At 37.7% G+C, this 23843-nt stretch overlaps 1 protein-coding gene across 5 annotated transcripts in view; it reads right to left on the reverse strand.

Annotated features, from left to right (window-relative positions):
- Window positions 1-273: 273 nt before the first annotated feature.
- The window catches only part of MYO1B (myosin IB), a 115008-nt gene continuing 91438 nt past the window's right edge, over window positions 274-23843 (reverse strand). For 2 of the 5 annotated variants that reach the window (XM_054208472.1, XM_054208471.1), the window contains exons 19-31: window positions 23477-23570; window positions 22838-22987; window positions 20587-20655; window positions 19612-19698; window positions 19236-19322; window positions 16453-16539; window positions 13218-13292; window positions 12682-12816; window positions 11669-11775; window positions 8656-8788; window positions 6939-7091; window positions 5889-6016; window positions 274-3286 (exon numbers count right to left, since the gene is read on the reverse strand). In XM_054208472.1, the coding sequence (XP_054064447.1) occupies window positions 3163-3286; window positions 5889-6016; window positions 6939-7091; window positions 8656-8788; window positions 11669-11775; window positions 12682-12816; window positions 13218-13292; window positions 16453-16539; window positions 19236-19322; window positions 19612-19698; window positions 20587-20655; window positions 22838-22987; window positions 23477-23570 (1429 nt within the window). In that variant the 3' untranslated portion in view covers window positions 274-3162. The remainder of the gene's footprint in view (window positions 3287-5888; window positions 6017-6938; window positions 7092-8655; window positions 8789-11668; window positions 11776-12681; window positions 12817-13217; window positions 13293-16452; window positions 16540-19235; window positions 19323-19611; window positions 19699-20586; window positions 20656-22837; window positions 22988-23476; window positions 23571-23843) is intronic. The other 3 variants (XM_054208473.1, XM_054208474.1, XM_054208475.1) reach the window with 3 other exon arrangements.

Below are 23843 nucleotides of genomic sequence, written 5' to 3' on the forward strand. Positions count from 1 at the left end.
CTGTTCTTAAAGATTGGCCCAAATCCTAATGTTAGGAAAGATGAGTCCGCAGAATTTTCAGAGAAAACTATGTTGAGGAAAGGACTTGCACTGAAAAAGGTTACTGTGAATTACTGAGGAAGACATGCTGCCTTTTAAGGAATCACATCCGAGATAAAAATTTCTTCTCTCTCGAAGTCGCACACCAGTGTTGTGTGTATTTAACCTAAAATTCCATCACCTGCACTTTTTAGATTTGATGGCAGTAAGGAAGATACAGATATAGAGAAAGTATAGGTCTAGGAACAGAATTTTATTTGATTCTGAAAAGTATCATGCAACAAATCTCATTTTTTTTAATGATCCTTGCCCAGCTTTCAGACAACAAATTATAATTTACAAGTAAAAGGAGGCATACGGTTAGCACCATAGGAGGAATAGTCTTCTCTTTGTAATTCCATTTGATAGAAGGTTATAAAAGGAAACAGAGGAAAAGAAAAAAAAACAAAACTAAAAACCTAGCTGACCTTGCATTTTTATTTTCAACATCCTAGATACTTAAATCTAAACATCAAGATACCATGACTCATCTACCATATCTAAATAATTCACGTTTAGCAAAACTTGCTCTGTACATTAAGACTGGTCAAACGGTGGCTATCACAAAGTCCCAGCTATTATGCAAGGTGAAAATTGTAAGGGCCAGAAAAAGAAATGGAACAACAGAAACCAAAGTGAGGAATTTGCCCATCTTCCAAGTCTTGTGGAGGTATGGCTATCATGACTTGCTGCAAAGATCAAAAAAAATAAAAGGGACGTATACTGGTTCTGCCCAGGATGGATCAAATATCTTCACATTATCCTGTAATATCCTAACTTCTTGGGCCAAATATCCAGATGCACTTAATCTAACCTCTCCCATTTCCTACCTGCAAGCAAGTACAGGGTTACATCAGACTTCAAATGTTTGTTTTCCTTACTTTGGTATCCATTTTAAAAACTTGCCCCTTGTAGTTCTTACTGTAAAGGCTTTCAAGATACTGAACAGTTTTACAAACCCTCCAATCTTTACCAAGCAGCAATTCTAATACAGGATGTAGGAGTTTTAAATACCATGTTATTACGTGCTGTCTTCTTAAGGCAGTGGCATAATTCCTTTGAAGTATCCCAATTTTGCATTACAAATTGATGCTAAGATTTCCTTTGTAAGCATCTCTAATTACAATACATGTAAAATGCTTTAAATTTTACTAAACTATTAACCTAACTCAATTATTAAAAGAAGGGTTCAAATGAAGATCGCAAGGCAGAGGCAACGCTTGGTCGCAGTTTGGAAAACACATCTTTTGATTACTCCCACCTTTCAAGGTCACGCGCATGGACGTTTAACAGCAACATTAAGCACCCAGTTAAAACAATTGCTTTGCATCCCAATGACAGCAAAATCATTTACTTCAATCCCAAAGCAAAATGTGGCATAACCCAAACCAGCTGTTTTTTACAGACCGATAAGAGGCCACCGTTAGCAGTAGAACATCTATTGCAGTAGAACATCTATTGCAGTGAACGGAGGTTTAACACGGAGAGCCGACATTAACGTTGAGCTCCGCAGAGAAGCCTTCGCAGCCATGAGCTCTACGTCACTTTACCACCAGGAGAGTAATGAGACTCTGAACTTTTCTTTATCTTTCCTTTATTTATGCTTGGACTTCCAGCACTGCACATCAGATACCCAGGGTCTTAATCTGTCCTATATCAGACTGCAAAAACACAATGCTTTCCCAACTGTCCTTGCATGAACAAATCCAACAGTCACATCCAACAAACCCTTCACTTGAGTAGTTACTTCTATCTAAAAAGGCATCTCTCCTCTTCAGGATTTCAACTAATGCTTCTGGCTTATAAAAGACTAAGTGCAATCAGTTACACTGAAAGTTTATAATGCAGCTCTTGATTGTATTTTCTGTGCACGCATTTACATCAGGCACACAAGTTATATAAAATAGTTTGGAGTACAAAAATATGGTTATAACATAGGAGTACCAAACAGCACAGAATTAGAACAGTTTTATTACCGTAATACCAATTTATATACAGACCCCCAAATTAAGGATTTTTTTAATTCTAAGTATTCTTCCCAAATTGACAACTGTAGTGTACACTCTAAAAAACTGCAAATTAACAACACAAATCTATTTTAACCCCTACATTGTCTATGCAGGCTGCACCAATCCTCTCTCTTGCACACAAAAATGTATCATAAATAATTTTTCACAAAAGGTCATGTATGTTTTATTGCACATTGTACATGCCAATATCTAAAAGAAAGGCTCGAACCTTTCGCTTGATAACTAACTGTTTAAATATCTAGCATTTACTTGTGTTATGAATACTACTGCATTCTTCAGGCTCTACTCTTAACTGATAATTTAAAAGAAAAAAAGCAGAACAGAAAATATGCCTTGAACTGTGTAGCTTTTGTGAAAGAAACAAGCTGGTTTAGTTTTACTGATTTCTACTGTATAAAGTCATTAAAAACATCTGACCTAATTAAAAATCCTGCTTCAACATTTCTGCATTTTTTACTATAAAATTATGCGCATAGCTGCTTGTATAATCATATATTCCTTCTGTTTTGCAGAATTAGATGTTCCTGTGCTGTATCGACTAAAAGACTGAGTTACGTAGGTCCTAGTGTTAACTATAGGAGTCTCTGTTCTGCTGGTCTCCCCAGTGGTGGCAAGCAAGGAGCCCATCAGGACACCAGAACAGGCCGTATGAAAAGACACTGGGCACAAGTGGCCACCAAGCATCAAGGCCGTGTGTAGTTCCTGTTAAGCAGACTTCTAGACTAAGGAATATGAGTAGTTTATCATTAATACGTGGGTTTTCTGGTATGCTGCACTAAAATATGACCGCTAAACAAAGAGAATGAGTCGTGTATGACAGACACGTGCCAGCTGGTAAAAATGCCTCACTGGGTAAAAATTTGCATTTCGAGGGTTAAAACTCTGGCATGAACAAAAAGATTAAAAAGTTGATCGATCAAATGGTTTGCCAAGGGTTTCTAAAGCTATTAGCCATCAACAGCTCCAGAAAGGGATCAAAATAGCAAAACCAAACAACTAAAATTGCACTATTACAAAGAAACAAGTCCGTGAAAGGTAGAGTCACCAGCCGCAGTTAAGGGACAGCCACTTCAAGAAGCCGATTGTTTTTTCGCTTGCAAGTTGGGATGTTGCCGTTTTTCTGGCTGCCTTGTATGAACTTCACGCAGACTTTGTCTTGTCGGAACTGGACCAGAAACCTAGGACAGGGAATAAGATATGTTTTAGTTAAAGGTGGAGAAAACCACACGGGGAGCGAAAGTCCTCTCCTGTTGGTTCTGAGCATCGCTCCAAAAGATGTCATTTTCTGGCCTGTATTAGTAATAAGAGTTGGGGGATTAAAAAAAGCAATAGGTTATGGTATGGCTTGAGTCTCCTTGAGGTAGTATCACCTAATTACTGCCTTTTGCCTGTAACTCTGGACCTTTTACAATAGTTAGTTTGCTATTCCTTTAGCAAGAAGGCAATTTAAAACAGAATTTCTAATGTACCAGAAAAGCAGCAAAGCCTATTTCCATTTGCTTTACCACCATCCAAAGGGACTTTTCATGGAAGGAAGCTAAATACTTCTACAGCGACATCAGGAGTGCCCTTCTTCTGGTTTATGCTTAATTTAGTGTATTAGATACGATATATCTGGTAGAAATATGAGCAGCTCTTGTATTTCTAATCCTTAGTTAGCCTTTACAGGCCCCTGCTCAGCAACTGGGAAAATTCACTTCCTTCCCAGTGGTCTCCAAATTCAGATATTTCCTACAGTCCACGATAAATTAATCTGGATTTGACTCTTCGCTTTTTACGGGAAGAGAAATTTCATTCAATGTGGAGAATTGCTTTAAAAAAAAAAAAAAAAAAAAGAAAAAAATCCAACACGCTCCTGTGGAGCCTCAAACTTCTCACTGATCTGGATAGCAAGATTAAAAGCAGTAAACAGGGCAGCGCTGCCTTTTGGCTCACATGCAGCGGTTGCTGACCTAAAAAGTCCTTTGTAATACAGCAGATTTTCCCTTTTAGCATCCTTAAAAAGTCCTCCAGCAGAGGCCAAAAACTTCAAAGAATTTGTTCTCCAGCCGGAAACCACAAATCAAGCTGACGGCAGAGCTCAGGGGAGGAAGTGGCCTCTCCTGCGCCGAGCTGCCCTTTAGTCCTGCTTTCCTGCTGCATAGCCCAGACGCTCAACGATTAACTTGTTCGGCGCCTCCAGCCATGCAAGCATCCGCAAAACACAAGTAGGTCTTATAGCCATCGTCTCTTGTCACCAAAGCTGCATTTTCCTGGGCCTGTTGTTCCATTATTTTTTATATGTATATATATATATACACACAAATATATATATAAACGGTGTGTCTCTTACTAGACATACCCCTGGATCAACAGTGTTTTTACTTATATAAACTCTCTTCCCCAAAAGTACTGTACACTAATCAAAGTAAGGCCACGTTTTCTCCTCAATTCCTAGCTGTGCTTGTATCTCAACTCTAGCAGGGAGAAGAGAGTACTGCTTCACCATCAACAGAGATGGAACCGCTAAAAAAGAAGAAAACAACTTAGAATTATTTAGTCTGGGTTAATGCAATAGCAATACACACTTGTATGTTTTTAATCTGCAAGACAAGAAACAAAACCACATCCCAAAATGCAAGACTCCCAGAAAGCAGAATGTTTTCCAGACCAAGGCGGGCAGTCCAGACTAGTGTTTAAACTTTGTTTTAGTAGTTCATTCCTTTGTAGCCATCATTAAACTAGAATCTTTTACACTCTTTTAGAGGCTAAAAACACACACCCTTGAGGAAATTAAATCACATCTCGTAACAGAACAAAGGAAAATGGCAGATGTAGTTTTCAAGGAAAGAGCAAAATTAGCTTTTAAATAAACCCTCCAATCTGAACAGATACAAACTGTACTCACCAGCACGACTAGAATACAAGCAGTGCTGTGCAGCCAGATAAAAGGTTCAGTTTTTGCCTACAGAAATTTCATTTCACTCTTGTTAAAGTGTTCCAAATTTTCTTCCTTATTCAGAATGAATAAACCCACCAAATCAACACTACTTCACACAAAAAACCAAGCACGTAACAATGATGGACTGAGTGAGGGACTCTTACCCAGCAGCCTTTAGGAGTTCACACACACACACACAAACATTTTTATTCCTTAGCTACAAACACTGCAAGTGCACTCTGAACTTAAGGCCAAAAGATGTAACTGCACCAAGCAGAAAGAAGTTGTAGTTTGAGATGCAAACTTTTTACCGAACAAAGCTTTTTAACAACCAAAAATCCCAAAACAACAACAGGTGGTTCAAACACCATCGGCAGGAATTTTAAGAATACATTTTTCACCTTCGAGAAAAAGAAGGTAGAGCTTTATAGACCTACAATACGAGCACCATCATTATGTATGTTTTGGGAGGAGCTTTTCATTCTCTTTTGGTTGTTTTCACTGGAACTTGGCACCTGGTGTCCACTCTGACCAATTGATAAACATCTCGTAAGAATATGTGAACTTTTCAGTCACACACAAAATGATTCTCTCAAATGTAGCATCTCTTAATTATTTCTACAGCGGCTTCATAGCCCTATTTGAAACTGCTTTAAGAAAAGTACATTCTCTCTAGTGATTTCCAAGAAAATAAGAGCCAAAATGAATACTAGGAATGAGTACACATTGAAAATTGGATCCTTATTTACAAATATTCTGTCAAGAGAAAAGAAGTATTAATTACACAGTGTGTTTTGTTTTTCTAACATCAGATACTTGACTTTTTAGCATGTTGTATTGAAGGCAAACAAGAAACATACTCATCAGATATCTCAATGTTGAGCTTCTGTTTGGTTTGGCTGAGAGTAGTGCGGTAAAGTTTAGTGGCCATTTCAATGAGGTGATCGCTGCTGAGCAGGAAATCTCCTTTACCAGCTGCTCCTGAGCCCTGGAACAGAAAGGAAGGTAGTGAGGCCTACCAAAACCTAGAATATGAAAAATATTAAATGCCAGCCAAGCAGGAGGTTTTACAAGGAATATTCTCTTCCCAGCGCAATGAAACAACCATCTTTTGTCTTGTAAATTAAATAGGGATGCAGTGCAGTGTAGAGGATCAAAATGCAATTAGCTCTCAAATAAACCGCAAACCTGTTCAGAAAGTTAAAAACCTTCTCTGACCCTAAAGGAGGGTCCCTTTCATTTGTCCTACAAAACTGTAGTGTTTCTGTATCCTTCTTCTGGCTACATGACAGCAAGCTCACCATATTTTCAGAAAGGAACAGAACCCAATTACCAACGCCAGTATTAGGTCAGTATGAAAAGACACTATATATGAAGTTTTTCAAATCCATTCAAGCTAGAAAAGAAATGCCAGCGTAACGATTTTAGCAGAGCAATGCTGACAGTGCAGCAAAGCAAATACAGCACTGAACTAAGTTCTTTAGAACTGAGTAACCAAATTAGCTGTGCCATAACGTAGATTTCTTGGCATCCCATAAAGAGAGAAACATTCTGCCAGTGTGTCAGGAAAAATTAATTATATGAGCAGCTAAAAAGGAGAACACTGCCACAAGGTATCTGAACCAGATTAAAGGTCCATATTACAACTTGAAAACTCCAATCCTGAAGAGACTGCAGTGAAATGTGAACTCTGATTTTCACAAGTAAATGATCGTTCATAATGTAATACCTGTCCTCATTTGGCTTCAGTAGTTTTAAATCAAAGTTTTTGCAGATATGGCAAAGTTCAATAAACTTCTAAACCTACAGGCTAACCACTACGATTTAACACTACAAAATAATTAATAGACAATTTTTATTTCATTGCATGTAAAACAGTCCTATTATTGTATTATAAAGTTGTAACCAACCTCCTTGAGGTGCACTGCAAAGAAGCCATCATTTTGGGAACTCATGGATACTTTGGTAACGTCTCCCAGTGGAACCTCTGACTTGATATTCCCAGATTTTTGATCCGCAAGAAGAACATTATTTTTGGTTAATAAGAAAATCCTGGATGTAGCCTGTGAAAATACAAAACCGCAAACCATTATCTATGCAAAGAGAGAACTGGTCTTTATTGAGCACCTGCGAAGACTACACGCAGTTCATAGAGTTAATAAGCCTGGCCCACATTAGTAAAACACGAACATTTGATGTTCAGTAAAAGCTGCAGATCAGCTGAAATCAGGTCAAATCCATTTATGAGTCTAATTATAGATTGAGAAGCTTAGCTCATTTTGGCACATATTCTTCGATATAAGCAGTTCCTTTAATTACTAGCTTACAGTTGTAAAATTCAGAAACTATGCAAATGAGGATAACCTCATTTCTCATGCACTGTCAGTCCTCAGGAAAACCAACGTACCTTTTCAGTGAGAGCTAATTCAGGACTACGGTTCACTATTTACTGTTAGTCACCAAAACCGTGTTGCACAACAACACAAATCACGTAGGGATTTTCAATGCTATGTTCTCCTCCCTTTATCTATTGGAATTATTCTTTAGGAGGATACACATTCATATTTTCAAATGACAAATATTTTTAAAGCATGAGTGCGTGTTCTTAAATTCACCTTAGAAAATAATAAGAACAAGAAATGAGAACTTAATCTGCATACAGCTTTTTCTCCTGTAAAATTTTAAATAACAAAATCTTAACTATTATAATTAAGAAGTAGCTGTCTTAAGCACACAGAACCATAGCTCATTATTAATTTATTTTTTTTTTTAATCTTGAGAGCTGAAGACTATGCAAGTACAGGAAAGATATTGTCTTCATTTAATTAGTTTCTTCTAAACCAGAAAATTAACTTGGCATCAAAAACAGGCAACCTAATTTCGCTCCTACAAATGCATACATGACATCTACATCTGACAAGTTGAGATCTACTACTTCTAATATTTAGACAGATATGGTGAAAACAATTACATTTACTAAGGGAGGATATTACTTCCTGTTTTAATAAGTATAATTTAAATGCAAAACAAGTTCTGTGTTGGCAGATTTAAAAAGTACCCAGTATATTTAACAGCTTTATTCAAACGATACAAGAAACTTGTCTCTTCATTCCAAAAAGCTTTTGATATCAATCAGAAGACAGGCAAAGCTAGCAGAGCATGCCACTAACAATTTAAAAACATAATAAAATATGATAATCAGGAGTTTGAATGACAGTGTGAACCTTGAAAGGTTAAGTTTTCTAAATACTTGAACAGGAACAATATTCTCTAAGTATTTATTTTATTCAATTGGCAAATAGACGATATGAGTTTGGTACAGAGACTACCTTTAGTTATGAATCAATACAGCCTGTTACCAGTTGATGAAATGCCATTTTTGTTTGGAAAAGTCACTGGAAACTACAAACCCAAACAAGATTTTAATAATCTTTATGTAAATTTAAAACAGGTGCTTAAAATCACCAGTTTACATAAATCAAACATTTCCAGTCTTGCCCTTAAAAAAAAAAAAAGGCATTTTTTTAAATCCTCAGACTATTAGGTGACAGAAACAAAGTCTCCCTCTCAGTTAATTTTTAACAAAAATGAGCTGCCCTTCTGCATAAAGCAATGCCATTTTATTACCTTCCCATTGGCTCTATTGATCTTATTCACAACTTCTGCAATAATGATCTTTTCATCCACAGCATCTTTAAGTTTTTTATACTTGGGGTTCTTGCTGATTTCCAAGTAAGCCCCTTGGAACGGTTGCCCAACACTGCCCAACAAAAAGACAAGAGAAACACGAGTTAAATGTGAATCGCAGAGAAGTAGTAAACCTGAAACCGCCACATTCTGCCTCGGGCTTCGTGGAGCGGGGAGATGCACCAAATACCATTTTCACTGACTCTACACTGCCAGAAGATTCCTTAAGCTTTGATACACTGTCTGCCAGGGAAAGTCATGCAGTGGAATTGTCCTCCATTGTCTGAGAAGCTGAAAACTGCAGCCGTCCCGAGCTCTGCCCCTAGACTCTTCAGGTCGGTACCACCAGTCACTCAGTGGGGTGGTGTTGGCATCGATCTGTGCCGTGCAGGCATACTACGCCAGCTGAAAATAACTTGGGAATTGCTACAGAGTAGTGTGGGTATATCTCCCAGCACATTATCCGAAGGCAAAGAAGAAAGGAGGAGAGGTAAGAAACTGTATGTGTATTAGACACAGAATCTTGTACACATTAACAGCACAGTGATGGTGAATAAAGAAATTTATCACCAAAGGCAGTAATAGGATTTTATTTTTTTTTCTTTGCTCTGGAAACATTTTCCAATTAAATGGGCCAAATTGCTATGAGTATCAGACATAAGTACATCCTTACGTATACAATCAATTTTGACTTAAAATCGCCCAGTAACAGTCCCTGTGAAAACAGACGAAATAAAACTTCAGTAGCACCAACGCCTCTGCCCCTCCACAATATTTCAGATTGACAGACAAGAACTTGCCTTCAAGATCTGCTGTTGTTTGTGAATGTGTACCAGCTCTTCCTCAAGACTCGGTGCGCTTGCAAATCACCCCGTCTTTGTCCACCTCAGGGTTATACAGTAAGAGCTTCGCTATCAGTTAAGAACTGCTGAATACAGTTGCTGCTTGCTTTGTTTGGAAGTCGCTTTAACTAATCACTTTGATTAAACTGCAGTCAAAGTACTAAATGCAAAGCTTTGCCAAGACTAGAGCCCAAGAGGAACCAATATATTATGTGGAATAGCACTACCTTTGTAATTGCATCTCTGTCACACAGGGAGATGGGAGAGAAAAGGAAGGGAACTGGTATTTTAATATTCACAAGAAGTCCATCTCTGTTCTTAAATAATTACATTACATACAGAAAATTAGCCACCTCCTATGAATCATTATCGTACTAACTAATCAGAAATTTTATGCAATAATTTCCTCCACCCTTAGGCCAAGAAAAAAAACCAACAGGAGCTAATCAGCTCTGAATACAAGACAAAAAGAGATGGAAATGTTCTTAAATGAGTGCAGGGTCAGGAAAGCATTCTAACTTTCTACCATGTTGGATCTTTGGGTTTTTTTGTTTTTATTAATTAGCTTTATGAAACCGTAGTCACCAGAATAGCAGATTCCCTGCGGACTTTGTCCCTAATCAAACAACGACGACTTACAAGCTAAAACTGAAATGAATCAACTGTTGCCCTTTATGACACATACCACATAAGAATGTCTTGGATAAAAGTAACTCAAATATATATTTTGCTATATAATATTTCATTGTTCAGTCTTGGTGTAAGAAGTACCAAACCAGGGATATAAATAAAATTCCTTCCTTCCCAAGGAGCTCAATGCTGATCAGATGTATACTGACTCAAAGCAAAAAAACCTGCTTGCTCCTAGAAAAGTCCAAAGGCAGCATCTTTCTCTTTTCCCAGCAGTATAAAAAGGCATCCCAAAGCAAATAAGGAACAAAACACAAGCCAACATATAAAGTTGTTAAATAAGATATCTACTGAATGGAAGAAAGAGAAAGATACTGAGTCCATTACAGGAAAAAAAAGGAAACGTGTCAACAAAAAATGACACAAAACAAACCCAATAAAACACACAAACAACCAAGCAGAGCTTGTCCATGCATGGAACTGCCCTCATCAACTCTTGCAGATTCCCGTTCCTCCCTCTACTGAACCTCGTTTCTCGTTTTACAGTGCCTTGTTCCTGCTCCACTCAAACTATGGCTTCTAAGAAAAATCTCTCCTGAGATGGACAAGACCTTTGGTTTCAAGAAAAACACAATTTCTAAGCTCATTTTCACTTAAAAAGTTCAATTGAACTTATTTGAAGGACGTCAGCTCTCTATTTTTTCAGTTTTATTTCATGCAAAAAAAAAAAAAGAAAAGCATTCCTTAAGTAAAATCAGATACTACTGCACTTTAAGTAATGTTAGTACTGCAGATAGCAATGACAAGAATTTATCGTTTTTTAAGAGCTCAATCATCTGAGAAACCAAGAAACTTATTTGCAGAGATTTCACTTTTAAAAAGTCTCCAATTATAAAACACCATCACAACAGTTCCAAAATGGAAATGAACTTCTAAGCCCCTTTTTTTTTTTTTTTCCAAAGTATCCTTTCCAAAAGATATATACCAACGGTATCTAGCTCTTGAATGACCAAGTCTTCGCATTAGAGCATCATGCTGAATGTACTAAGTTTGGAAATAGGAGAGCACACCTCATCTGGGAGTGACGTTGTCCCTCACAGCCTTTCAGTTCCACATTTATATGTTGCAGGAACCAGCGTGATGGAAACTAGGGAAAAGGGTGAGGGTTACTCCCTTCTAGAAGTGGTTCTGCAAACTTTTACGACGTGAACAGGTCACGGGGGGTTAGAACAACAAAACGCCATGGCTTCAGGACAGAAGTGCTCAGTATCGCAGGATTAGAGGACTGCAACAACATCGAAGTTAGAAGCACACTGAGGTCAATTTCCTGGTTTGTAAAGTAACACGATGGAGGGACATTGTCAAACAAGGAAAATGCACTTTCCTGCTTCAGATAAAATGCAAAATCTTGCTTATTTTCCTAAATCTATGTAAGGATACTGAATTTATTGTACACTAAAAGCAACAGAGTAAGTCATTACCTGGCTGGATATAAAGCCTTCTTGTCCTTGAAAAGTTCACTTGCTTCCAGTTTTTCTTCATATATAAGCTTCTGCTGATCTGTGAACTGGTCTCTGTACTTCTTACACTACAAAACATGATATATTAAACAAACTAGAAAATTATCCTTCCAGATCTGATTTGAAGCAGCAGTACCACAGACTAATGTTTGCTTATTGCTCAAGATGCACATTCTTTGTATACTTCTGAAGTGACTCAGCTCCATCCTACGTGCCACTGTAGCACAGTAACAAACAGCAGAGGTGGTTTTCTCCTCGCTCATTCTAGATACTTCTGAATTACACCAAGAACAATCTCTAAAACATACCATTTAAGCATGCTGCACTTGGAACGTGAGCTTAATCTATCAGATACCAGTCACTGGGAGACTGTGCTAAAAAGGTTCACAGCAACATACATAACTGCACAATTGCAGAAGTTTATGTAAAGAGACGGAGAGAACAAAACCCAGCTGAGAGGATGAATTTTGTGGAAGAAAAACTGCTCCTTGACAATTCACAGAAACCGTAGCCCACAAGATCAGTAAAACGTCTCATCAGCACTTACACAGATTCTCGCTGTTCTCTCCACCCAAAGATCCAAAACAAATTTCAGCTAACCACAGTTCATAAGTAAAAAATTCCACCCGATACTTCCAATGTTGGTCCAAGAGCTAGTCCCAGTCCTGGCCATGGATGCAAGTATTATAAGCTACCAATTAAGAGGCAACAGGCATATTGCTTTACTATTAAGTTAAAAGCTGATGGCAGGAAGCAATCCTCTCTCCCTTGCCCCTGAAGGGAGTAGGCAGGATAGTTATACCCCTTGCAGGCCAAAGACAATGATCAAAAGACACACTTCTTCCAAAGAAATAAAACATCCTGTCTGGAACAGGAAGAAATATATCCCCAAAATAGGCTCCTTATGAACAACACTAAACTACTGAAAACTGTGTGATGAAGTTCTGTACAGACTGGACCAGATTGTGTCCTACCCTCCACAAATGGAAAATCCTCTTTAGTTCCTTGTGAGTTGAATCCAAGAAAAGGTAAGGTCTCGCTGGCCAGTTTTTATCTATTGGTGATAAAGAAGGCATCTTATTCTTCATTTCCAGGAAGTATTTTTGCATCTGTGATAAAATTGAAGCAAGATGTTTTATTAATGTTCAAATACCAGAGTTACTGAAATAAGCAAGGAAAAGCAGATGCTCTGTGATTAAAAGCACAGCAACTGTCAGCTTTCATAAACCTGAATATGGATTTAAAAAGGCAGGTACATTGAGAAATGCAGATTTAGATATTATACAAGTGTGGCAAATGCTTAGTTAGTACTACTCCCACACCGTCAAAACACTATCACTATCCTTTCTTTACAACATCAGAATATTTAAGTTGTCCATTTTCCATATGTTTAGCTTGGACATTTTCTTACAAAGATGACGAAGGCCATAATACAACTGTTACTTTTGCTAGAAAACAAACATTTAAAACACAGAAAATGTACATGTGCTTTGTACAGATATATACATACAAGTCTCTGAAGGGTAAATTCATAAATTTTTCTTCCAGCATTGGCTCTGAAGAATTTCCTGTACTCTCTACGGACCTGAAAAGTTAAACAAACCCTCAAAGTGAATACAAAGAATGGATTTGTTTGCATAGGTACTTTTTTATAAAGCTCTATGGCAGAAAATACTAAAAAAGCATACAAACATGCAAAGTGTTCCCTGAAATAGGAACACTAACCGGGTACAAAAATATACGAACCAAACCGTGGACCGAGAGGTCAGAAAGTTACCTCGGATGACCCGAGTACAGTCATTTGCAAATTCAACAGAGAATTTGAAATACCTTCCTCTGAAAAGGCAAGCTAGTCAAATATTGTGGAATTCACAGCATGAATCTATTTTCATAGGCTTTTGCATAAAGTTGGATTGAAAAAAGTGAGGTGTAATCAATGATACATATTTTATCTTGTCTGAAGTGACACTGAACTGATGGTAATTACATAGTTAACTGATAAACTGATTCTGATTTTTCTCCTTCAAGATTCTTAATACACAGATTTTGCTATTAAAAAAAAAAGGATTTTTTTTTTTTCCAAAGCAAACTTATGCATGAAAAAACTCTTTTCATACAAGTCTTTTCCTACAAGCAGTTTTCATTCCAAAAGGAAAATAAGGTTTTTGGTGCTTTATAAGAGCAGAGAATCAACACAAAGGTTGCTTAATGTCAGTACGCTTGATATTTGCTCCTAAAATTTATTTTAAAGAAAATGAATCAAAAAAATGATCGCTGAGAACCACTTTTGCAGGTGATACTAATGTTTTACACATGCTTGTAAATGCAAGTGTCAGAGTACTTTTTTTACCCTTGGTATTTCTACACTGCTAATTAGCGCAGTATCTAAACTTTCCCCCCACAGAAAACGCAATCTGAGAGAGCACAACTGGTTTGTGGTTTTACGTGAAGCCCGTGCTCACATCAAGTTAGCTGAAACATCCTCTATAATTTTTTTTCTTCCTCCAAACTTTGGCACAGCCCGCAACACACCTGTTAAAAGTTTTGAGCAAAAACCAGGGAAAACATCGTGGCTTTGCATAATTTACCCCAGAGCAAATTTAGTGGTTTTAGCTAACTCACTACGTGTTGCTGAGTTCACTATAACCAGAAAATAAAGGGAAACCCATAGAGGAAAAACCCATGTCAGCTTACAAGAAAAAGTTCGCTTGGCTTACCGTGGCTCGCCTTCTGCCCCGTACTGAGCGTCATGCATTTTAAGATAAGCCAGCATTTTGAAAACAAGAATCTGTCACCGTTCCGGGATTTAAAAAACCCCACAGATAAGTGGGTTTTGCTTAATTACACATTAAGATGCATCAACAAAACTGACAGCATTCAGCCGTCTTCATTCTATGCAAATACAGCACGTAATTTTTTCTTCCTCGCTTTGTAAGAAAAATTCTTATTCACTGATTTTCTGTAAGGTTTAGCGCTCTATAATTAGTGTACATCCTTTATTTATTATTCAGGGATGGAAATTAACACACTCAAAGCCACTCCAACCACAATCATCCCAAATCTCACCATGTTTTCTCATAGACTCTCTTTAATGATGTTGCTTTATATTATTCTTTGTGAGCTGCAAGGTGTGCAAATTAATTTGGAACAAAGGGACTAATACACGCCCACACATCCTATTGGCGCTGCAGGGAAGCTGCAAAGCAAGCACTGAGAAATGCAAGCCATTCCAGAAAAGCCTAAATCTGGAAAGTACCACAAATGCTATTAAAATCTACTTATCATACAATCAAAAAAAAAAAAAAAAGACTCAAGAATTAATTGTTTAATCTGGATCACTTGTATCAACTTTAAATCTTCACCTCGGTATGTCACGGGTAAAAATACTTTGCCATCAGACAAATGAGAATTGCCTGTGGTAACAGTGGTGTTTTGGAACTGCAGACTATGTTCTTATTCAGAAAAATCTGCGTGTTTCAGGTGAGGCAAAATTGCTGCTTACACTATTTAAAAAATACACTGAAAAACCACACCACAGACAGGCAGAAACATATTCCTGTTGTAATGTGCCTTAAAGATTTTGGATTCATCAGTTTTCATTTAAATGCCGCTGTTTGATATAAAACAGCCTCTGAGTTCTCAGGAGGGACATATTCTTGTTTTAAAATCATAAAACCAGACCCATTTGGCAGCAGGACTGCAAGTGTGATTCTGATCTGCAGAACGACTTCTTAAAATGGCTCCTTTGTATTTCCAGCTCTGGTTTCCACGCGTGTATTATAATGGATTTTTTTATATATACATAATATACATATATATAACTGTATGTTTTGTAACTATTTTTCCCATTTCATCATTGTTAGAATGAGGACATGAGAGCTGGACTTTGCATTATCTAGTAAATTGTTGCCTTTCATACTTCTGTAGGCTACAAATATCCCTATTACCAAAAGTGACACCCAGACAAACAAACCTGATTTAGATTTCCGCAGTTCTTCGGGATTGCATCTGTAAAACTGTGTTTGAAAACTGTGTTATGTAAATCATTTGAGAACAGACCTGAAATATCTCAAGATGCCATTTTCATGGTCAATTTACAGAGCAGAACTACATTTTTCCAGATTACAAATGTGTTTTCTTCTGCCAACCAGTCCTTGAAAGCAAGGGACGAAAACCAAAAGGCTCTTGTACATCCCGATTTTTCTGGGAATTCCTGGCTGCCACAAGCCATAGGTAACTGCATGCAATGGTATGCCCTAAAAAGGCTTGATAGAAGCGACAGGACATTATTATTAACTTTACACCATGCCCTCGACACTGGGGTCAGGGGTTTAACCTGAGCAGCAGTGAGAGTCGAGCAGCTCCTCCCTACTTCCCATTCAAACAAGCAGAGGTCACAAGAAGAAAATACACGCTTGTAATCTTTCTGGATAGGATCTTTGCCAACGTAGGTCAGGTTTTTAAGTCAACAACCATAAATAGGGTCCCTTTAACCTGATGCTTGTCTTTCACTTGAAAACTGAAATCCCTGATATGACCCAAAACACCCGGTGCCTAAATATTGCTGTAAATGAGGCATTTTCAGCTTATGAATCATGAAAGTCCCTGACAAAATTAAGCAATGTAATTCTGTGTAAAAATAATCCCTACTAGCGAGCCCACACAACTGCTTCATTATTAAGTGTTAGTAAGATGCCACGCTTTATTGAGTTCATGTTGACAGACGGGAGTGTTTGAGAAAGTACCTTCAGTCCAAGCCAGTAAGCCCAAATGACTGCAACAGCATGCTTACGCCTAGCCTCCTCCTTCAAGCGTTTCAATTCCCTTCGAGCCTAAAAGGTTTAGATAGTGAACAAAAGAGACAGCCCGATGCAGATAGCACAACCACCCGGAAAAGGCTTCTCCCAAACAGAACAGCCAACTTACAATCAAGGTACAGAAAGATGAAAGACCAGCGTTTAACCTTTAAAACCCAGCACGTCTTGGTGAATTGGTGTGAAGCCACACCGGAGGTCCAAAAAGCCTTCTCCGCTGCTTAAGTGGTGTGTACAGATAAGAATTTTGTCAGCCCCATTATTCGCTGTCTGTGTTTCCATCTTCTCTTCCGTGCACACCTCACAATCAGTGTTAAGTAAGTCTTGTAACTTGATTCTAATGGAGAACTTTGCTTGTGATTGCATGAGCAAAATGATGCGTACGAAAATCAAGACTTACTAAAATCTCACTATCTAGTCACTTCTTCCGCTGACAAGTGCCTGGGCAGAACAGAATCAACTCTGAAACTATGTATGTCATGATGAATTACCGGCACTGTATTGAGGGCTTTTATTCTGGAGATTATTTTTTATTTTGGTCTTTATGTACTTTAAAAAAAAAATCTCCAGTCTGTTAAATTATGTCTGTCTGTCTGGAATGAAGGGGTAAACCCTCCAAACCTAGTGCCTTCCTTACGTACAAAGAGGTAGGCACCTACCTACATTTCATCAACCATTCCCATTTTAGGAAAGCAATTTGCAAAGTATTCTAAACACAAAGGCATGTGTGGGGAACTTAAGAGAATCTCACATTTTCAGAGATACCAGTTATCTGATGATAAAAGTGAAGTAAAACAAAGAGTTCCAGTATCGTAGGATATAGCGATATGTCTGCAGTTGTCAAGTCGTATGTTGTCAAACAGACTTGTGCAACGGCAGTTCCAGCCTGTGCCAGTCACGCTTTTCTGATGCAGCTAGAAAGGTTAATTTGCGTTAGATGTAGGCGCTCATAAAGAGTATGTTTTCACTCATCTGCTGGGCACAACAGCTCCTACTATACAGCGCTGTAAAAACAAGGACCCTGCAAAGCTAAGTATTTGCCTGTCTTGTGAAAAGGAAGGAAACTGAGTACTTGAGGTCTATAGCTATTTTTTTTTTTTTTTTAGTAAAACAAGGGATCTCTGAAGATAACTTCCAGAAACTTTTGTTTTAAATATTCCCCCGGGAAAAGATAACACATCACATCAATGACGAGTTCTATCTTTTATCAGATACTGTAATTCTTTTTCTAATCTTAATTCAATTTAGATTATTACCTTTAGAGTTATATATATTATTATATTTAGATTATTTATATTTAAGGAATAGGGAGTCAATTTGTCAAGAAATTCCTGTGAGCCAATTGAGACAAATAACTACTAAAACATTTTAAAAATTATTCAAGTCTACTAAATATTTAAATGAGGAGCTCTAACACAGTTAACATTATTGCATTGCCTTCTGGATTGTGTCCTTTTTAATTCTAAAGAACAACCTAAACCTAGGAAAGTAAATATCACTTCTTTAATACTGAGCAATTTGGGGGTGAAAGGAACTCTGGTTAAAAATAAAGTTATCAATGTATTGCACTTAAACATAGAGGAAACAGTGTGTCTGGCAAATTACACAGCTACCTAAATATCAAGCTAGAACAGAAAAGATGCAAAATCTCTCAAGTATGAGGGAAATACTGTACATGTTTTTTTAGATTCCCAGGGCTGCCATTTCATTAGAAATCTGATAGATTTATATCAAAATAGCAAAGGTCAAACTCAGCATCATACTCCAGATGTAATTTGAGCACATTTCCCCATCTCGTTGGCAAGGTGTTCTGACAATACCCCCCACCCCCCTCCAACCTAAATGATAACTGGAAGATGCTTTAAACTTAATGTATTTACTGAATGTAGTTTTCAACTAAGTTACGAATTTATTAATTGAAACCAATACATTTTTGTCCTGTAGTGAAGAGCATTTCAAATGTTCACATAACCCACAACTGCAGGCTGGGGATTAGCAAGAATCTTTCAGTGGGACTTTGCTTCTGAAAACAAACAGCTGATGCTGAAATTCCTGGGATTTTTCTAGGGCTGTAAGTTTAGAATTGCAAACTAACATCATTTTCTGCTAAAAGATCAGGTCATAAACCCATGCTTTACTTGTACTTACTGAAATTTTCTTAACTGGTTCAAATCACAGCCAGAGAATCAATTAAACCAATTAAACCCAAAATTTAGTAAAACTTAATAGTGTTGGTTTGAACTTGAAAATGAAGACTGTCCAGGGTACAGAATAGACAGCCTGGTGAAAATCTCAGCTGGGTCACTAATACAGTATCACTGAAAGCACTTGTTAGGGGGGAAAAAAAACACACCAAAAAACCCCCAACCTTCTCTCCCCCCACAAACCATGCTTTGCATATTCACATGTAGTTAAATGCATTTCCTAATTTGAGAATACTGTAGTCTAGTCAGTTTTAATCTAGTCTAATGGCTTGTTAGTGCAATTCACTACTTGGCTGCCATGCAAAGAATTTCCTACTCTACAAAAATCTGACATACAGAATGTTGTCAAGTTTATTAAGTGTGGCATGAATGGAAATGGAAGGAATCAATGATCATGCTCTATTATTTTAAGGTCGATTGTATTAGTCATTAATTCTCTCTATTTACTACTGATTAAATGTTGATGTTGTTGGGTAATGAAGGGGGGCATGTGATATGTGCATGAAGTACCTTATATCCAAGCCAGTAAGCCCAAATAACAGCAATAGCATGTTTATTTCTAGCCTCCTCCTTCAGCCGTCTCAGTTCCCTTCGCGCCTGTGATGCATTTGAAAACGGGATATAGAAAAGCTTAGGAAAGAAAAGGTTACTGCAAGTTCCCAGTGGTGCAGGAAAGAAAGAAAGAAACCATTCACTACAAACAGCAAATATTAAAGCGTGTCCCAGCTTCCCAGATCGCACCAGCTAAAATATGTTAGCAGCAAAGAGAAACATAAAAATCAGCAATTTAAGCCACTGAAAATATTCCCAGATAACTTTATCCTGAAGAGCCTTCTTCGTTCTACTTAGAGAGAATTATGTGCACCATATGTTGCTATTTTCTTACCTGGGTACCATGCCAATAAGCGGCAATTATTGTGGCAGCCTCATTGCAACGCTTCTGATGCTTAAGTTCCCGAAGAAGTTTCCGAGCCTGTAAGCAATTGAAAACACTATTTGATTCAAATAAATAGCTATAGTGTTTTAATTTTTTTTGTTAAACTAAGGCACTACAATCTGTAAATCTAGGCAAAACCAAAACACAATGCCTCCAAATCCCCAAGCAAATACATTCATAAACGCTACACAGCCTAACATTTAGTGTTCCAGGGAGGATTCTGTGCACAAGTGAGATCATGGGACTGGCAGTTCAGGGGATTTTAGTTCATCTTTTAGTTTTCTCCCAGATTTGCGACGTCACCTGAGATATCTATATGTCTGCCTGTACAATGGCAACAATACTTTTCTTCCACACAGTATGTGTCTTATCCACTTAGACTGCAATAAAGAATAAATCACAAGTAAATTGCCTGGCTTTAGGTCACACTGAAGGCTGCTGTCACAGCAGGCTCTTATCCATGGCAGTGTTACTGCAAAAGAGCGTGTTCTCCAAAGGCAAACAGAAAACTCTTAACTCGAGATGAGATGATGCTTTTACCCAGTGTTCTTCAAATAACGCTTATGGGAAAAGACAGCACATCAAAAGTTAGACTGAAAGTATATTTTAAACTCGTTTAAAAAAAATAATAAGCACAAAGTATTTATTAGGGGCAGAAGACACCCCAAGGACAACCCAGTAGTGTAGTGGGGTCCCAGCCTTCCACTTGCACCGTTTGCAGGGATTCAGAGCCCAGGCTACCAGCAGATACCACAAACTTACCTCGTCTATAGCAAACACGAGTATTTAACACCGGCTACGGCACAGCCACAGCTCAATGGACAGAAGGCATGAAAGTTGGGAGGCTCAGCACACTTGAAACATGTTCTGTGGCCTGCTCCTTACCTCTCCGTGCAGATAGAACCGCAGTAACAGGAAACTCACCTTCCATCCTCTGATGTAAGACTGGACCACAATAGCCGAACTCTTTATCTTCTGATACTTCTTTTGTTGCTGTATTGGAAATAAGTATGTGATGCTTAGAACAGAATATTGCAACTGTAAAATATTGTATAATAAAACTTTTGTTACTAACATTTGCAAATATGATTACGGAAACAAGCACTAAATGTAAAAAGTGAACAAATTTTGACCAAGCAGATCAGAGCGTAGATTCTGTGTTCAACTCGAGGGGAAACAAAGCACGTCAACAATGCTGCGTGGACAATGTCACTCTGTTTACAGAAACACTAAGTTCACGGTCAGCAGCACAAAAGTGACACGGATTAAATACTAACAGTAACAGCTTTATTTGTCTTTCCCACCAACAGAGTAGCATACAAACCATCACAAATGCTCAGGTTTGTTGGCTAAGCTTTTTACCACCTTTTCATAAGACTTGTGCTGTTCCTATTACCCACAGTCCCTTTATAATACCAAATGCTGACGATAACTTAGGAACAGGAAAAAAAGACCATGGATTCTTGAATGACATATTGGAGTATTATCCAAGTATCCCAGTTTGAACAATAAACTTCCTGGACAGCTGAACTTTTTTCTTCTAAAAAGCTCAATTCTCCAGTAGACCAGTGGCTAGTATAAAACTAAATGAACAACAGTTGATAGAATCTGCAACATGACTTTTAGACTTCACACTCAGCCCGCTCAATTACAGTGAACGTCTCTGTGAATGAGCTAGAGAGAATCCCCTCTAGGCCACATCAAGGTCACATTCGTGCCACGACTGATGTCTGCCATGCCTTGTGAAAGGACAGACAGAGGAGTATCTGCAGATCCTTTAGCCAAGCCTCCGGCACAAGTTGTTGTCAAAAAGCTTTGTTCATGGAAGGGATACACATTCCTTATGAAAGCTTTTAAATCACAGTGCCTAACAGTCATGCTGGGTTAGGAGAATGGTGCCCTCCATCTACATGAAGAGGCTGAGGAAATATCTCTATTGCTACCCACAAGTAATTCTGAGGGTCTTGTTATGACTTCATCCTGCATTCAAAGACATTTGCTGCCATGTTTCACCAGTCTACAGTTAAGCAATCCACAATGACGTGAATTTGGTCAAATATTCGTTTTCATTTCTTTATATTAAAAGTTGTGCCAGTCTAGCTGTAGTAAGTCCATTTTTAATTCATTAGGACTGTATGAAATCATAACGAAGCCATATGGGCACAATGCAATTCTGTAACGATGGTGTTTCTAGAAACGGTGCATTCAATCACAGAAGCTAAGAGAGAAAAGTTTTTCCAGTGAAAAAGCATTTATTGATACTTTTTCCAAATTATCCATACTTCTCTCTAATTATCCAAGTTAACGAAACCAAACACTGCTGGCTTTCAAGACAATAAACAGAATTGCTTGTCAACTGAAAAGCAATTGTCAATTCTGCAACTTCCAGCTTAAGAAATGCTTTCTTTCCATATCATATATTTTATCAAACTTCCTGATGTGAACACAATAACAAAATGCAGCTGAAATGTTTAAGGATTGTTTTAAAACTTAAAAACAATGAATCTCTTATCATATATGTTATTTACTAACCGATGAAAAGACATGAGAGAGTCATATAAGAGTACTGTTCGGTTCATGACATAGAACGCCCAGTCTACAAACAGATCTGGAACTGGTTTAGAACTGTATCAATAACAACTACTGAACTACGAGTCTTATGAGCTATAATTAAAATAAATCCCTGGGATCCTCCCAAGCAGCATTCTTGAGCCTCAAATGCAAAGGTTCCAAATAAGGCAAAAAACAAAAAAGCCTTAGGAATGACTGAATTCCACAGAGTTGCACATGTGTATTACCGAACATTTTTCACACATTAACCATATGTTTTGAGAGCACTCTAAGTGCGAGGAGCACAGCATTTTAGGTGAATGAAAAAGTCTCTTCCCAGCTGGGCCACAAAATCCTGCTCTCCCAGAGCTAAAGGGCTCTGGTGAGCTTTTTAATTATTTAAGCACAAAGTAAATACTTCATAGTAGTCACTAGAAACTAAATTTTCTTTTATTCACATTTTTAGTACTTAAATACTAGCATAGAATTGAATTATTTCAACAATTCTCCATACATATCAAGGAAGAATATCATATGAGGGTTATGTGAAATATGTCAAGGTTATACAAAAAAACCATATTAAACAATAAAAAGAACCCCCCATTTAGTAAGGATATTATCTTACTGCATATCTCCTGTACCAGGAAGCAATCACTATCTGGCTTTTTTTCATTAACAAGAAGCGTGTGCGGCACTTCCAACCTCTGTAAATCTTCTCAATTAGAGTAGCCAAGTCCTCCAACCGCTGCTTTCTCAGATCTTCTAGTTTGAAGAGCTGGATATTGGGTTTTTGAGGGTTTGGTTTGACATTGGAAGAAAAAGGGTAGGGGAGAAAAGACCAAAAAACCCATAAGCACAGCTATTGTAAGAGAAATCTCTCCTTTGTTCAAGTCCCCCTTCAGACACCTTTTGGTTTATTCATCTTCAGAGCTGTAGGCAGATACATCAACAGGGTTTGTGGCAGATACGTTGCCACAAGTCAGTACATGAAAGTTACATTAAATTCAGGCTGACAGCTATTGTAGAGTCTTGATTCACACCAATTTTAATGGGCCTAATATTAAAAAGTGCCTTTTTAAATGCTATATTCCACAGCAATATATCAAAGCACCGTATCCAGAAAAATCTGTAGTAAGCAGCTAGTGAATTATGCAGTTCATAACAGGCTATCCTGTAGTAAGCAGCTAGTGAATTATGCAGTTTGTAACAGGCTATCCTCATGAAAGATGGCTTGATTTTGCAGGGGAAGACATTTTTCACTTACCGTTCTTGGGTTGCGGATGAATATCTTTGATCTACCAAATGAAAATTCTTCTTCAGGGATTTCCAATTCATTAAACAGTACCTCTACTCCATCCCTAATAAGAAGTAAATGAGCTTAGCAAACATGACCCCCAGCTCTAAGACTTCTTACTTTACATATTCACAGATTAATTTACGGAAAGTATATGAAAGTGTATTTTAAAATCTTAAATAGTGCTTGACATAAGACGATTGAAAACCTAACTCATTTACTCACTGGTTATTTAGCTAAAGGCAAGAATAATCACTGTAAAGATTCAGAATAATTTGACGAAAAAAGAGCAATTTTTTTTATATCATCAGCAATGGCCTCTTTTCCTCCTCCATCT

The sequence above is a fragment of the Rissa tridactyla genome, chromosome 7 (assembly GCF_028500815.1).
Source record: "Rissa tridactyla isolate bRisTri1 chromosome 7, bRisTri1.patW.cur.20221130, whole genome shotgun sequence".
NCBI lineage: Eukaryota > Metazoa > Chordata > Aves > Charadriiformes > Laridae > Rissa > Rissa tridactyla.